This window comes from Strix aluco, chromosome 4 (assembly GCF_031877795.1).
Source record: "Strix aluco isolate bStrAlu1 chromosome 4, bStrAlu1.hap1, whole genome shotgun sequence".
Taxonomy (NCBI): Eukaryota; Metazoa; Chordata; class Aves; order Strigiformes; family Strigidae; genus Strix; species Strix aluco.
Window position 1 is genome coordinate 1,651,877 of NC_133934.1, and position 17,667 is coordinate 1,669,543.

A 17,667-nucleotide genomic window follows, 5' to 3' on the forward strand; every position below is an offset into this window, starting at 1 on the left:
ACAAGATAACATTCAATTAAGTTACCACTGGGTGCACAGAGTTGACGTGGCCACCTTGTCAGTTGTAGTCAACCACAAAATACGTGGAGACAAAACAGCCCTCGCTGCCAGAAGAGAAATACACCTGTGAGGTCGGGCAGGCCTCAGTAGCTTCACAGACACCTCAACCCTCTCCAGTCATGGACATCGCAGAATAAAGTCAGCTAAAATACAGAGATGGAGAATTCACACAGCTTTTTTTGATTCCGCTGCACTTCCACCCACCACCGAGTTCGTCAAGTTCTCACTAGTTAAGATGACAAGACAGCAATTAATTTTGCAAGTTTTAATGAAACATGGACAGAAAGAAACAAAAGAGTCTAGCAAAAGCTAATCCGAATTATGTTGGGAAGAAGGAGAAACAGTACTGAAAACAAGAAGAAACCAGAAGATGTGAACATTCACAGACGCATTGGCCAACGGAAAAGATTGTATTGGCTGGCAGTAGGAAAGTTAACAGGAGGGACAACAAGTTATTTGAAGAATAAATATGGTTCCACTTAACGTGCCACATCAGCTGGTGTTCACACACCCCATCTTATACAACTCCAAAACAGCTCATGTGGTAAAAACTGTTTTTCACTGTAGATATCCTTCCTCTATGTAATCTGGGCCTTTCTAAAACTTCTTGGTAATGTTCTCCTAAAGGAGAAAGACACAGTTGCTCAAAGTCTCAACAATTAAGATGTCCAAAGCTGCAATCACCAGAAATACCCAAGGATGAGGCACTGGAAATGCTGACAAACCCCAGCAAACCCCAAACACTCGGTGTTTGCTCTTACTGGAAAGTGACTGGAAACACTGACGCCTAACACCGAAGGGGAACGGCTTCAAAAAAAAAAAAATAATCCTGGAGCAGAAGATACTCCAAGAAGGAAGGCTCTGTTTATTTTTAATGGGCAAACAAAGGTGAAAGCTGGCATACGAGGTATGTAAATCAGCGTGCAAGTGGAAAAGCAGCTGGAAAGCAAGTTGACCACTTTTACCTGCACGCAAAAGCACTGTAACGTTAACGGCAGCCAACTCCCTCGGCCTCTCCGATTTAGGGAAACGTTTTAAGCAATAACACCTATGGGCACATCTTTGTCCTAGTTCTTCACGTAGAGCAGCAGATGCTGCCCCAAAACCTAGAGGCACTTCTCTGCTCACTGCCCGCCTGGATCACCCACCCGCTCCATCGCGGGCGCACGCACCCAAGAAGCACGTTCTGGCATGCCAAATTTCAGTTTTTTCTCTTCATTCTCCCAGTATCTTTTTTTTTCCCCCCCCCCTTAGAATTGCTTCTTAAACCCTTCCCAAATTTTCTCTGGGGCACAGGAAGGCTCCTTGCCCTCTGTTATCACTTCTGCTAAAGCACAGGGCTGCACACTTGTAGCTTGCAAAGCTAGAGAACATTCATGCAGCCCACCAGGCTTATCTCAAAAAGGTACCAGACCGCTCCCATCCAGCCATATCCATTCTTGAGTGAGGGTTTTTTGGCTAATTACCGAATTTTGCAAGACTCTTGAGACAGCAAGAGCTACCCAGGTTGTGTTGTGCATACAAAGAGGATGAGTGTAACAGCAGGAAGGGGAACACGTCAGGATCCACATTTTCTTTCCAATTCTGCAACTAAGGCCCAGGTGAGCTAGGTCCAAGTGAACACCCCGTACCGCAGCGTCATCTCAAAAATAAAATTAACCTTCTGTGCATCTCAGAGGAAGCTTTTAGAGCTAGTCGTTAAAGCACCACCAAGACGCAGAGATTAAAAAAAAAATACTAAACAAAAAATCTACTGGTGATACACCAAACCACATTCTCGCTGAAGATATGGAACCGGAGAGCAACCGTGGTGCTGTTGGAGCTCCTTCCATCGCTGCTGCCTGCAGCAATTGAGCACCCAACGTCACTGCGTCCCCGGGGCTGGCATATACATCCCGCTTGCTCGGACCGAGCCGGGGTTTGACTGTACCTGCCTTCATTTATTCCCTTGCTTTTTTTACATCTGTTCCGTGGAAACACAAAGTTGAAGGACATGACGGGGTGGGGGTGGGGGGAGGCAGTATTATTTCCATATGGGTTTGAAAATAAAAAGGCTTTAAATGAAAATACCATATGAGCAGAGGGCTCACACAGGACCTGTAAGCGCTTGTGTGTGTGCACCATATAGGAAGAACGGCCCAGCAAGGCTTTCCCCCTCTCGGAGCCTGATTCTGCCGAGACAAGTACTCAAGCTCTATACTGTAGCAAGACATTTCTTTGCATGTCATTTGGCAGATGCAATTGCGGGGCCCTGCCAATTCACCCCGAAGCCCTCCGTTTTAATCAGTATCACACAAAGTTTAACACATGCTTTGAAATGTGCACCAGATTCAAAGCTTCGCCTCAAGGGGGTCCTGCTGAATAACACATACCATCCCGGCCGCTGCTCCTCCAGCAATTATCTTTCAACTCTGGCTGAACCATTCGAACTGTCAACGCCAGCACGCTGCCAACCAGAGGAAAGGTTGTGGGGTCAGAGCTGAAAACAAGACTCCTCAAGGCTGGAGCGCCAGGAGAACGGTATGGGGTGTTTGTTTATACTGCTGTCTGCTTATAAGGAGAACTCCCAGGGTGCTTGTTTTATGGCTTAGCAGAACTACAAACAGCGTTAAGAGGGGCTGGAAAAAAAAAAAAAAAAAAAAAGGTTAGCAAAGGAAAAGGAGCATCAGCATCCACCAGGCCCCCTTGGAAGGCGGAGAGGGCTAAGGTTGTTTGCACCTCGTAACCGGCAGCATCCTTCCAGCCCCGCCAGAGCCAGCAGCTCCTCATCTCGAATCCCAGACATCACCGGCTTCCCCCGCTGCCCCTCGAGCCTCCCCGCCAGCACCTATCCCTCCCAGCTGCCACGGGCGAAGCACTAAGAAGATATTAAGGATTAGGAAATACAGGAATTGTTAGCGTTGATGAGGATTTCGACAGAACTGGAAGGAAGAGAAGGACAGACTGACGCAGCAGTTCCGGCTCTCCACAGTCGCAGCTCCCAGACAGCTCCTGTCAGGGTCAATGCAACTAAACAAAATCCTGCCCTTGAACAGGGATTAGGGAGAAGAGCCCATTACCACTGGAGTCTGCACATGGACAACCTGCTCATGGCTCCCTTTCTGTAGCCTCTTCCCTACAGCACCCACCAGCTGATGAGGAGGTCCCTGCTCAGAATCAGGACCACAGCTGCCCCCAGCCTGATGCCAGTGGTGGCGGCGGCCGCTGGCCCCAGACATGGGCTCTCCCCCAGCTTTTTCCAGCAGGACTATTACTGATTTGTTATTAATTTGAGTTGATTTTAATGATTTTTGGTGATTTGGATTTAAATAAGGAATGATTTAGAGTAACCATACAATCAGTTATGCCGCTACAAAGTCCTTTGTAAAGTCCCAGGCTAAGGCCACGTAGGCTGGTAATAATCATTAACTGGATTTCTGTTCAAAGAATAGGACTCATCATGAGGTACCGTTGTTAGACTGCTCGGTAAGGACGATTTATTGCACTGCATACCAGGTGTTCTAAAAGTTACACTGTGAAAGGGCCTCAAAGCATGTTAAAATCGCAATGTGAGCCAAAATCCTTGGGTCAAGGGCATTGGAGGGCCTTTCTTTTAGGTCAGTAGTTGGTGATGGTCGCAAAAGCAGCCCCACAACTCATTTCAAGACTCAAGTGCGCATGACCAGAAAGAGGTGGGAATAAGAAAATGAATCACAGAATCATCCAGGTTGGAAAAGACCTTGAAGCTCCTCCAGTCCAACCATTAACCTCACCCTGACCATTCCCAACTCCACCAGATCCCTCAGCGCTGGGTCAACCCGACTCTTCAACCCCTCCAGGGATGGGGACTCCCCCCCTGCCCTGGGCAGCCCATTCCAACGCCCAACAACCCCTTCTGCAAAGAAATCCTTCCTAAGAGCCAGTCTGACCCTGCCCTGGCGCAGCTTGAGGCCATTCCCTCTTGGCCTGCCGCTGGTTCCTTGGCTCAAGAGACTCATCCCCCCTCTCTGCACCCTCCTTTCAGGCAGTTGCAGAGGGCCATGAGGTCTCCCCTCAGCCTCCTCTTCTCCACACTAAACCCCCTCAGTTCCCTCAGCCGCTCCCCATCAGACCTGTGCTCCAGAAGTTACAGGAATTATCATGTTTATGTATGAGAACTTGATTAATATGTATGACTGTATCCTATAGAATCAGCACGCTACATGAGTTAGGTGTGCATTGTTGGTGAGATGACTCCCCTGCGCACCCGGCCATTAATAAAGGAGTGTCTGCTTATCTACATCAAATTGGTGTCGATAAGTTCTTTTATCCCCTTTTGGTGACAGGACGGTGCGATGCTCCCACTCCCTCCACGTCGTGGAAAGCAAATAGAGATGCTCCTGAGGAGCACTGAGCTGTGTTGGTCTTCCTGATCCAAGCAAAGACGGTGGCACTGCAGCTGCTGAACCCTGCAGACAAAGCCACACTCCTCCTGACAGCTTCTTGCAGAGGCTGGGATGTTAAAGAGCAGCCCTGCAAGGCACAGAGGGAGGCAAGGCGATGCGTTCTCCATATTAAAGTAATTGCTAAGCCAAGGAATTTATTCATTGGTCTTTCAAGCTAAACTGCTGCTCCTGTGGGTTTCCTACTACAAATTCTCACTGATGGCAGAAGTTACAAGTGAGGGGGAAAAGCTTGAAGCCAGAATTCACAGCAAGCTCAGACACCATCAGTTGCAACAGGGAGTGCTGGGAAACTCACTCCACAACAGTTACAAAAAAGTAAGCCTGTATTTAGAGAAATTGCAGCTGGGGCTCTTAAGGGTGAATTAATTCAGAACTGCAACCTGTATTGTGTTTCTGGGATTAGACTTAAAATTAGGGCCGTTGGAAACCAATGTGGCCTGCAAAGCAAAGCAGCCACATTTACCCTCTCTCTTCCTATGTTTTCCACCCAAAAATAAGGTCCCAAGCCCAGCCAAGGGTCCCACGCAGCACCAAGGGCAGCTGATGTGACAAGGAGAAGCCGTTTGATTGCTGAAGCAAGCTACAGCCGGAAAAACAGGTACCACTGAGCATCCACATCCTTCAGAGGCTTCTGCGAGCTTTTAGCCCCTTTCTTACCTTCCTCTAGAAAGGTTTCTGCAAGCTTTTAGCCCATTTTTTACCCTGAATTATTCAGGGCCCAGAGGTCTCCCACCATCCCGGTTGCACAAACCACCAGGGTACGTTTGAAATCCATCACACAACAACCAGACCGAGCTCAGTTCCCACCCGAAGATCATCTCTCAAGCTTTATTATGAGCACTGGCACGATTTATTTCTGTCTATCCTATTTGCACAGTAGGAAAAACCATGCAAAAATAGCTATTTCCAGCAAAAATTTTTTACCTACTATGTGTTCCATCAACCGTACTAACGGCATCACAATTAGATTTCACAATTTCCCCAGCCTGTGACAAGGAAACCACCATTTTCCTTCACAGCATCCAAGCATACTACAGGTGCTAGTTTCTCCATTTATTTTAAAATAATACTTATCTAGGAAATGGAGCTTCCTGTCTAAAACACCTTCAAACTGGCAAGGGGAAAGCAAACCACATTCTCTCTCTTTTATTTCCAGTCTAGAGAGTCTAAAGCAGATGCATGTCATTCTGTCTTTAGTTTTCATTCCCTGCAGTGCAAGGAGACTATTTAACCACTATATTTTCCACCCTAAAATAAGCGACCAACTGAAAAAAAAATAATAATTACAAGTGTCAGTGAAGCAATCAAGAATCCCCTTTATTTTTAGGGTGCCATTTCTCCTCTGGAGTTAGAACCCAGTCTTGTGGGATCGAGCCTCTGGAGACCAGGGCAACCAGATGTGATACTTCTACCGTCAGCCTTTGAGTTGATCCAACACAAGTGACAAATACTTCCATCCTGCAGGGCTAAAGCACCCTATCAGTTACATATTTCAACTTCCCCTGCCGCGGAGGGTATTCCTCTCTTACCGAAGAGAGATTTTGATTTTTCACAAAAATCAAGCCTTTGAAACACTTAAATGGTGCCGTTATGGGACTCTCCGGTTGCAGTGATGAACCACGCTTAGATCGCAGCGGATGGAGACTCCTGAAGTCAAACACACACAACGGTGTGTCCAAGCCATCCCATCCCTGTCCACCACAGGAACCTGTCCAACTCCAGAAAGAGACGGGGAACAGAAACAAAGCTGAGCTGTCCTGGAGTAACTTAAGTGCATTTTTGCCCACAAATGAAAGCTGTTCTAAATTTGCTATATATGCGAATTAGAAGAATATGTCGAGAGGCTTAAATGATCTGAGCCTGTCAGCAGAACTTGGTGTTTTTAAAAAAAAGAAAATTAGAAGTAAGGGAAGTCTCGGGTTGCTGAAGGATTTCACTTGGTGATTTCTGCATACACCCGTTTGCAATTTGTACAGGAGTGTCATGCAAAGGGCACGCTGCACGGCACAGCTCTCGAGTCCTCTTCCCTGAAAACTAAACCGTTGTACCTCTACTGTAAAAAAAACACAGCCCTACTAGTACGAACCCATCTTCATCTCATTAGTAACCCGGAGACCAGAACTCCCTGATGACCTGACATCGTTTCACATGAGCCATTCCCTTCTCCGTCGCTTGTGAGTCGGTCACAGCCCATCAGCTGAAAAGCGATGGTTGATATTTCAAAAGAAATGACGTGGTGATGACTTTCCCCGAAAGGGGTGTTTTGTGCAACTGGCAACTTGCTGCAAGAGGCGTTATACTTCCTGCAAATAATAAATATAAAATATTGCTCACCTGGACAAAAAACAAAAAAAACCAAAAAAACCCACAAAAAACAACTAAATGGGCAGTGGCCTCAAGAACCGGTGCTGGGACTGGAAGGGCTGCAGCACTTGCAAGCGTTGAAGATCAGGTCGCAGCGTGCCAGGCTGTTACCTTGAACTAAGGGCTGGCACCATGTTCACATGATTTGCCACATCCCCAAATCTTTTTGCACCTTCAGGTACACAAAAAAAAAAAAAAAAAAAAAAAGGGTTCTTAACATGACTGTCACACCAGGAGTCCCCAGGCTCCCAAAACCTCCTCGGCTTCTCTTCCACGTATACACAGCCAGCCCCAGGCAAGAGCATTCACCAGCTGGAGAAAGTACAGAGAGATCAAACCACCCCATGTGCAGCACAAGAATCCGTTACCAAAACCACTCAAGGAATCTTTAAAAAGAAAAATGAGGAAAAATCAGTTAATTTAAAAGGTTTATTAGTAGCTATATTACAATAAGCCTGAGACATCCAAATGAAAACTGAAGAATTTATCATCCAGGGCAGCAGCATCCTGATGGGAGCAATTCCCAGCACTTTTTGAGCAAGCCTTATTTCCATCACCTCTCTCGCCACGGCCGTCCTGTCCAGACCCCCGTGCTCCTCCACATCCTTTCCCACACATGGTACGCCAAAGCAGGCACACAACCCGGTTTATTAGTCTGAGGTCTATCCGCGCTGTCTCACCTCCAAAGCTGGCACGTCCGCGGGAGACCGGTGCACCAGGCAGCGCCTTCCTTTAAACAACTTAACAGTCTACATAATTAAAACCAGTAGAAGCAAGACCAGTGAAAATTACAGCGCTGAACGCCTGCAGTCCAGGGTGAATAAAAGAAGTTTAACAGCACCTCTTTTCCCAGCTACAAGAAGTGTAACAGCAACTACTAATGGCTCAAAAGAAGGAGCAAAGGGTGCTTATGGCTCAACTCAGCACTGAGCTTTCCCTAGCCTTTCTAAAGTCTTGTGAATCATACCGTCTATCACGACAGTTGGAAGATAAAGGATTTGTTTCAAGTGTTTAAAAAGGTCTAAAAGGCAACCACACAAAAAGCTGGTCCAGCATATGGTTGCCCTCTAGTTAAACTTTTGATTTTATGATGCAGCCATGTCCACAGAACATGCTGGATATGCTACTGGGGATACCACAGTCCCTGTGGCCATTAGTCATACATATGCTGAAATAAAAAAGGCCCATGATTTAGCAGTTTCATTTTTGAGGTCATAAAAAGAATTCAGAGGAATACCCATTTATTAATAAAGTTCCTATGGAGTATAAATTTTAAATGCAGACTTAAAGGCACAGAATTCCTCTTAAATAAACAGAGAAACCTTCCCCAGAAAGCCAGGAAACGTTAGAATAAAAAGTTCTTTTATGATAATAAGCACATTTGCACTCAAATTATGTGATGTGGGAAGAAGGAGAGTTAAAGCACGAGGAAGTACAAAGACCTCAAACAACGTGCACTGGGGACCAGAAACATGCTTACATCTGCACATACCCCTATCACCACCTCCCCAGCGTGGCCCATATGCGCTGTTGGCCTCCAGTCCACCCCTACAGACATCCTCAGCGATGCCTTCATCTGCTTTTCCCATCAAGCAGCTGCCCCATCTACCCCGACCCAAGACGCTAAACCCTAACTTGTCCGGCTGCCACAGCCTCTCCGTTCCCACGCCCGCCGGGAAGCCGAGGGATCACATTTAACCTCAAGCTCCTGGCTTGACAATTCGCTTCAGGAGCCACTTCAAAAAAAATGTTTCCAGTTCTTAAAATCATTCACATCTCTTCCTCCTTCTTCTTCTTTCCCCAGTTTTCCGCTCTTCTGCAAGCAGCAGAGCATCCTACAGCCATAAGAGACCTCGTCTGGTACCGCTTTGGTTCCTGCAGGCGAGCTCCAGCCTGAACACACAAAGCAGGGGACAAAAGATGGTGACAGACCCACGGACAAAGCCACCACGCTGGCTCCGGCTAAATGGCATTGGGCTATCTCACATCTACATCTTCAAAACCCATCACGATCGCTGCTGAGTCAAGAAAAGAGCAGGTGGATTGAGTTAAGAAATGCAGACACTTCACGAGGGGTTTGTCTCAAAAAGCTTCCAAATCAAACAGGAAGTGTCAAGTGAATAGTCCGGTCGCCATCGAGATGGTGTTCAACACGCTGCTAAGAAAACAGTTTTCAGGGCCAAGCCTTAATGAAAAAGTAGTGATTTATTAAAGATTTGTCTGTAATTTTAATCCAGGGCAAAACAAAAATCTTTTTATCGGTTTTCTCAAGGAAATTTTCAAAGAGGTTAAGCAAAGGATGCTGAGGATAAGCAACCAACAGGAGTCACTCCTATTTATCCATCGTTCTTGGTAGAGGACGGGTGTAAACACATTATCAGCTTCTAACAATTAACATTTTTACCAAGGCATGTGAAGGCATCTCCGAGCTCACACGGGTCTAACAGCCACACTTCTCTTCAATAACAGAATCACAGAATTGTCTAGGTTAGAAAAGACCTTGAAGATCATCCAGTCCAACCATTAACCTCACACTGACAGTTCCCAACTCCACCAGATCCCTCAGCGCTGGCTCAACCCGACTCTTCAACCCCTCCAGGGATGGGGACTCCCCCCCTGCCCTGGGCAGCCCATTCCAACGCCCAACAACCCCTTCTGTAAAGAAACGCTTCCTAATATCCAGTCTAAACCTTCCCTGGCACAACTTGAGGCCATTCCCTCTTGTCCTATCACTGTTACTTGGTTAAAGAGACTCATCCCCCCTCTCTGCACCCTCCTTCCAGGTAGCTGTAGAGGGCCATGAGGTCTCCCCTCAGCCTCCTCTTCTCTAGACTAAACAACCCCAGTTCCCTCAGCCGCTCCTCGTACGACATGTGCTAACCAGAGGGCATTAATCATTTCTCCACCGGGCCACAGTATCCCAGTTCACCGCCACTTCACCCAGCCTGTTCCGTGAACCTCTTCCCCAAAAACCTGCTAGCTGAGACCATAGCTGGCCATCAGACTTCTAATCTAAACAGCCCCAGAAGATGTATTTCCTTTCATAATACTTTAATATAACAAGTAGACAAGCAGCAGTATCAAAGATTAAGAAGGTCTTGTTACTGAATTTTACTAGAAAATAAGTTTCTGCTTTACAAACCTGCCCAGAAGCGGAAAACACCATCCCCTTATCCCCACTCCCTTGTGTAAATAGTCACCGCATACCCAGCCACCAGACTGACCTTTGCAAAAGGCTCTCCTGCCTGCATCCAAGACTGTAAAATTTCCTCACTTTTAATAAACAACATTATTTCTACTTTTTGTGCTCGTTAAAGAAAAACCTCTGGAATAAGAGACACCGCTTAAACCAGCGGGAAGTTCAGATCTAAGGGTGCTTTTGGAAGTCCTGGGGCATGTCGATAAAACAGGGTCCCCGCGGAGCAAGCGGATGCAGGGATCTTCCAAACGCTACGCGTTAAGCCCAGACTTGGCACCGGCAGATCCAGCCCACGTGGCAGGGGAGACAAAGTCTTACACGGGGGCTCCCGCGACCTTTGGAGAGTATCGACTGCTGCCAGAGCACTGACACCCAGCAGAAGGACGTTCCCTGCGCGGCGCAGCCAGAGAAAGGCAGGAAAATCTAATTTACTCAAATATACGCATACAAAGCAAAAACAATTTCCATATGCGCTGCAGAAGATTACATAAAGTTAAAAAATGTCTGGGATGGGGATAATTAAGAACACTACACAAACTGCATTTTTAAACATTTTTTCCGGGCCATCAAAAGGCCACCGGGCAGTATCTGGAGACTGAGAAAATGTCCTTCTGTCCCCCGCCGCGCAGGGAACCGCTCGCTCATGTGTTTGCGTTTAAAATGAAGCATTGGGAGGGGACAGGATTTCCCAATAATGCTGAAATTGCCACATGCCACGTTTCTACTTATCACCATCATTTCAAATAAACTGCCTGACAAAACCCTCTCGTGTTTTCACAGCTCGGTTAAAGCCACCCGCATCAGGAGAGCCCCGCGTGAGCAGAGCGGGGGCCAGAGCCGGCTCAGCCTCCAAGGGACGTGGTTGCTGCCAGAGGGATACCCACAGCAGGAGACCTCCCCACTGCAGGGCACAGGAACCAGCCTCACCTGCCTTTGTGGACAGGGATCACCAGCGAAGCGGTACTGCACGGCCAAGGTGTGTTTGCCGTTGCATGTGGCCTTTACAGACCAAGCTCGCTGCTGATTTTTACACCAGCTGCTTTGCCCACCTCAATTCTCCAAACTCCCCAACACATTTCTCACGTGTTTCTGGGGCACACACCATCAGCATGAAGCTGCCTTTTACCCTGACTTCCCCATCCAGGAACCACGGACCCTCTAACTCTCATGTAACCCCATCACTACCATGATCTTTTTAGATAAACCCGGAAAAAGGCCAACAAGATAAACTTTTTTCAGAATCATCTCAGTTGGAAAAGCCCTTGAAGATCCTCCAGTCCAACCATTAACCTCACCCTGACCGTTCCCAACTCCACCACATCCCTCAGCGCTGGGTCAGCCCGACTCTTCAACCCCTCCAGGGATGGGGACTCCCCCCCTGCCCTGGGCAGCCCATTCCAACGCCCAACAACCCCTTCTGCAAAGAAATACTTCCTAAGAGCCAGTCTGACCCTGCCCTGGCACAGCTTGAGGCCATTCCCTCTTGTTCTGGCACTTGCTCCTTGGCTCAAGAGACTCATCCCCCCTCTCTGCACCCTCCTTTCAGGGAGTTGTAGAGGGCCATGAGGTCTCCCCTCAGCCTCCTCTTCTCCACACTAAACCCCCCCAGTTCCCTCAGCCGCTCCCCATCACACCTGGGCTCCAGACCCTGCACCAGCTCCATTGACCTTTATTGCAAAACACCATCCTGGGATCCAAAAACTAAGGGAAGTGCTTGAAACCACACTTGCAGCAAGCCAAGGAAACAGGCTCCACGTGCCGGCAAGTCGAGCACACCCAGTTTTTAACGTGGCCATTGTGCAGAGAAGCAGACAGGGCAGCTTGTGCATGAGCCAATTTTTAAAAAAAAAAAAAAATGCAAGCTTTCTATTTAGTCTTTAAAAAAATCACATGGTAGCATTTTTATTACAACACCAATGTATTCAAAATGACTTCAAAATTTAAAAACAACTGACAGACACTCAGGACTCATCACCAACACGTAGCTACTCCTCTGTACTCCTAGTAAAAATGCACACTGAGATCCAGTTACAGTTGTAAGAACAAACCAGTAGCGCAGAGCAAACTATGCAAAGAAACTTGCATCCCCAAACCAATCATCATAAATCCAGGCAACTCAAGGTCAGAATTAAATTTAAATCCAGACATACCTAAAATATTGAAGCACACAGCTGGGTGCTCAACAGCCTTAGCGTGGCCCCATAATCGTGCAGCACAGCATCCCAGCAGTCACAGGGAATGCCTATTAGCAGCTGTCATCTCCAGTGCAAGTAATTGGGGGGGGGGGGGGGAATAAATCTCCTCCTGCACTTCTCATCCACGAGATTTCTTTCTTCCTAAGGCCAACTGCATTTTGATCCTGTGCTACTGAATGTTTTTAGACCAGAGAAAAGCCTATCGGTACAGCGGCAGCTGCACGTACCCACGTGCTATTTAGGAACCTTTGTCCAAGGTATTTGCAGGCACGAGAGGCCGTGGTGAAGAGGAGAGGCGGCACGTGGGACGCTGCGCTCCCACCGCTGTACGTGAGCGGTTCTTGGTCCGCTCTGACCTGCAGGGATAGCGTTTGAAGCGAGGGAAGTCATCCAGACCTTAGATCTGAATCACTGGTTTCAGAGACGTAGTTCTCCTTCTGGGGAGCTGCTGTTAATCCATGCTCTGAAGTGCTTCATCTTCTCCAGCTGATGGTCAGAACTGTGTTCCTACCAAAATCAGATCAGCATTTTAGTTGTGCACATCATTGTGCAACATTTTGCCTCGTTTTTTTAAGCGTACGTTTATGCTTGCATCACCAAGTTGATATTTTCTGCCACTGTGGGAAAATATACTTACACAAACCTCACGTTATATTGCTCAGAAATGACAGAGACACCAATATCCATTGGCAAGAAGAGTAAATATCACCTTAAAAAGCATAATTGAAACACCAACCCATTCAACCTCATACTAGATCACCACCAAGTAAACATCAGCTTTGACAGTGCATCCGAGTGATCCAAAAAAAAAAAAAAAAAAAATTTAAAAAATGCTGGTTTGCCTCCATCTATGTGAAAGGCACGCTGAACATTTTGGCTGTCCTGACAAACTTGATCCAATAATGGCTTTTGGATGGGTTATTCCTGCACAGCAGCATTCACCGCGCTCACCCTGGACGCTTTGCAGCACCATCCTAAGTGACCTCCTCCACATGCCGTGCATATTTTAGACATTAAGCTAGATAATAAAACCACATACCGGATATCAGCAAGTGTTAATAAGATGTAATTCATTCCTGGCAAGCCCAGAACTCAGATCTTTAAAAAAAACACCAACAAAAACAAAACACACACGCAGGTTCACAGGGCCAAAGTCCAAAAGGAGTTCAAATGCGCAGAGCTACTTTCATCTGCTCGAGCACCGCGTAATTAAGAACAATATTTGGAACGCAGCAAATTCCCCCAGAACCATAGGTAATAAAATTCAGATTTAAAAAAAAAAAAAAAAACATGAGGAAAGGAGTCAATGAGAGCTCATCATTTGTACAGCGAGACTATAAGGTTTCTCTGCACGCTGTGAGATCCCTCCAGTTCCCGCGTCCAGCTGACCCCGGGAATGTCTCACTTGACTTCACCCCACCACGGGCTTCCTCTCCAAGAGAGGGGCCAGCGAGCTCCCCGCATCCTTGACTGCCGGCCAGAAACGCAGCAACGGCTCCGAGCACTCCAAGACAGATCCTTCTGATTATCACAAAATGAAATTTTCAGCTCTTGTCATCATCGGCCTCAGATTTGTAATGTTACAAAAACATGATTTCCTTTCCCCATTGTATCAAGCCCTCTTCCATTCCCGCTGGTGAAATCAAACAATTTTAAAAGAATTTATATGATGCTAATTTAAACCGAATGTATTTAGCTGCCAATCGCAGTTCCCTGACTCTCCCAGGCCTCCTGCCAGCTCCGCTCCGTTCCAGAGCGACTATCAATCACGGCCAACAGACTGAGGAAAAAGACCCAGCGACGCAAGAAGCGATATTGGTAATTCTGGCCGTGGAAACCCTGCCCTTTGCTTTTGGCAAAACGACGTGAAGTGACCCCAATGCAACCAGAGGTTCCGCAAGCTTCAGCCCCTCATCAGCGAAGCGGTTCACAATACTTTTTGTAGGGTTAAACCCAGCACCTTGCTCAAATTCCAGCAGCGCTTCCAACTCGGCTTTTGCAACTGGAAGAGGCAAGTTGACCTTCCGCTCCAAGCCTCTGGGCGGGAGCGGTATGTCATTACTGCTCAAAAGGCATCGAGTCCAACCTCAGAGATAACTGTTCCCACAAAGGGTGAAGGAAAACCCTTCTAGTGTCTGCACCTTGCTCTCATAAAACAGCAGAAAACTGGGATTTGAAGATGTATACTCCACTGTATCATCTGTAAGCAAACTAAAAACATCTACACGTTCGCCTCTTGGTGCGTCTTGTTTTGACACTCCCTTGCAACAGCCCAATTAAAGTCTACATGGAAGGAAAAAATCATTTCCACTTGAGTATCCATTCTTCTGTTGGATACGTTCAAACGCTGAAGCTCTGATGCACCTGTAACAGAGGTGCTGGCAACATCAACAGACCCAAGAAAAATCTGCCACAACCTAGACCTCGATTTAGAAACCCTTACAGTCCAAAATGGTGGGAACTGGGCAGAAGGTGGCAAATGCTGAGGAAATTCTGCAAGTGTGTAAGGTAGAAAAATATTGAAAGGAAAAGGAACAGAGTGCTTGGCTCAGGTCAAAGCAGGGACCATAGTGCTGGCTGAGAGGCTATCCGGAACTGAAGAACAAATAATGAACTTAAGGGAAGCTCAAAGCATTAGCAGTTGAAATAAACACTGAAGGACAAAAGGTAAAGAGTAAAAAAGTTAAAAAAAAAAAAAAAAAAGAGTCTAAAGTCTAACAAACAGAGAGGAAAAAGAAGCAAGAGTTGCTACAAAATGCTTTGGAGGTTTCATTCAGGTGCATGGCTGCTTGCTGGCTCAGACCAGGAGCTTAGATAACCCAGTACTGCAAAATCAAACGCCAGACTCCACAAAGGTGACAACAACAGGGCAGGTAAATTAAGTTCTTCCCTCAAGTTTTCTCCCAGCTTCTCACTGCTGGCAGATCAAGCACCATTCAGTTAGCAACCCACCCCAAACACAGCAAAACACTTGCCCAGCCTGGCCCTATGGCCGTGGATAATTGTGCACGAGGAGCTCCACGGGTCTGTCACCCACAGAATGAAGAACCAGCTTTTTTGCCCCTAATTTCAAGCCTGGCTCCTGCTGGTTTCACTCACTGGGCCCCAGTTCTGTACTGGGGTAGGGCAGGAGCAGCCAGTCCCCACCGACCCCCCGGTGCCTCTCCTGATTACGCAGGTGGCAAATACTGCAGGGAGGAAGGGTCAGAAGCAGTGAGCAAGAACAGCAGGAGAGTGCCCACGGCAGAAAAGTAGATGCCAGTATGGGCTACTACAACTTTTTTAGGTTTGTTGTAAAAAGACAGATTTCTTTAGAGCAAGAGATGGAGAATTAACAGAGCTTCAGGCAGGGTGTGAGCTCTCCCCAGGAGCAGAAGGGAGGGATGTGAAGAACGGGAAGACATGCACCATGGATTTGAAAGGGACAGAAAGCATAAAGCTACAAAAATATGTCTAGTCAAAAGACAGCAAAGGAAGCTCTTTGAAATGTTGGGGAATTTCTCAGAATTGGTCTGCTTCAGCAGCCAAGGACACGGGGCTGGAGGTGCACATCTCTCCCCACCCAGCAAACCCATCAGCCACGGTGCCAGGAGGTTTAAATACCCCTCCCAGCACCAGGAGAACAACATGGGAAACTATACGGAGAGGACGCAACATCTGCATCCTCTTAAATGTCTCTATAATTGATAAATATCCCTAATAGGATACAAAGAAGTTATTTATTTATTTAAAGCAGCATATTTGCTGCATTAATTGGGCACCAACAGACAAGTGAAATTCTTACTCCCTTCCAGCCACAGAGCCACCTCAACCAAGGAAGGATCTTTTAAAAAGTTTGGCTGCCATAATGAACAGAGTATTTTTGTAAACAATTACTGTTTTAGAAACTGGCGTATCGGGTAAATTCAGCACAAAAACACCTGTAGGCATCGCAGACATCCCCGCCGAGCACATCTGGCTCCACAACAGGATGTCCAGGTCACGGCGTGTTTTCTGGAGATTCAGAAAGACTAGTCTGATTCGATGCAACAACTAACAAAAAAGTTTGCTGAACTCTCGGAGGCAGCACAACATCTCTCCATAGCTCTACTACACAACGTAAGACTTGGTTTGTTTTCCCAAAATACCAGAAAGAGGTTGAGAAGACAGTAAGGCAGAGGATATACTGTAAATTAAATCGATTAATAGAAATCCTCAAGCTAGAACATTTTAGAGAAAGGATGGTGTTTATAAGACAGAAAATTGAACTTGCCTGTACCTCTACCCATAAACATAACAGCACAATTTTATCATCTTGTGAAAAATTATAGCAAGAGTCCTTGCCATAAATCAACAAGTCCAATCTATCAATCACTACCAGAGGAAGCGGTTTACTGCTCGTGAGAGGTAACATTTCATTACTAGCGGATTTGAATTTCATCAAAGTAGCAAAGTTCTTTTTAAGAGCCACTGTGAGCCATGCTCCCTGGCTGTGATAAGAAAAACTGTATTGAAATTCAAAACCAGAACATTAAAGAAGAGTGGGAAAAGGCAATTCTGGTTTAATACATGCACGGGGATGTTCAATTAATCAGATTCATCTTTACAGACATCAACTGCTTGGCAAATACAAGCAAGCAACAATGAAATTTTACCCACTATTTGAAAATCAGTTTAAGATGCAAAAGAAATTAAGTTGCAGTCAGTGCATGAACTTCTATTGCTTTACCCTGAACCTGAAAAATCAGCACCGGTGTCTCCAGATCTTCCAGTTGCCACCAAGCACAGCAGCACAAATACCCCTATCCTAAGTGGAAAACATGGGTTACACACCCCGATGCACCCCCCAGGCTCTGGGCTACCAAGAGTCTACGGCAAAATACAGGTGGGAGAAGACGACGACAAAAACAGACCATCCCTTGTCAACGGTATAAAAAAATCGGAAGATAAAAATTCTAGTCGCAAACACGGAATGAAGAATCATTGCTTCACCTAGTAACAAAATTACTTCAGTATTTAAAATTAAGTTTACTGCCTTGGAATTGGAATAGTAGAACTTTGTTTAACATCACTGTGAGCCTCCCTCCTCTCCTCAGACACACGAGTCCTACCTGTTTCATTGCCGTCTCTCCAATCTTGTCAGAGTGCTTACGGATACTCTCCAGGAAATCCTTGAGGTCCGACATGGAAACTTCTTTGATCTCTTCACGCAGCTTTGGAATATTATCCACCATGATCTTGCAGAAGCGGTAGTGGCTCACCTGGGGCAGGTACGTGTGCTCAAGGTGCTCCAGGGTCTTCAGCGCAGGGTAGTGCCTGGGAAAGCAAGCAAGGCAGGTGTGGAAAGAACGGCTATTTTTATCCCACTTCCCCTCTAAAATGTGTATTAACTGCAAATAATTCAATATATTGAAGAATCTCAGCTCTGTTCAAAGGAACATAGACC

At 46.5% G+C, this 17,667-nt stretch overlaps 1 protein-coding gene across 6 annotated transcripts in view; it reads right to left on the bottom strand.

Moving 5' to 3' along the window:
* EXOC6B (exocyst complex component 6B) overlaps positions 1–17,667 on the bottom strand; it is a 353,199-nt gene that overhangs the window by 264,508 nt on the left and 71,024 nt on the right. For all 6 annotated transcript variants that reach the window (XM_074821745.1, XM_074821746.1, XM_074821743.1 and 3 more), the window contains exon 6: positions 17,333–17,537. In XM_074821745.1, the coding sequence (XP_074677846.1) occupies positions 17,333–17,537 (205 nt within the window). The remainder of the gene's footprint in view (positions 1–17,332; positions 17,538–17,667) is intronic.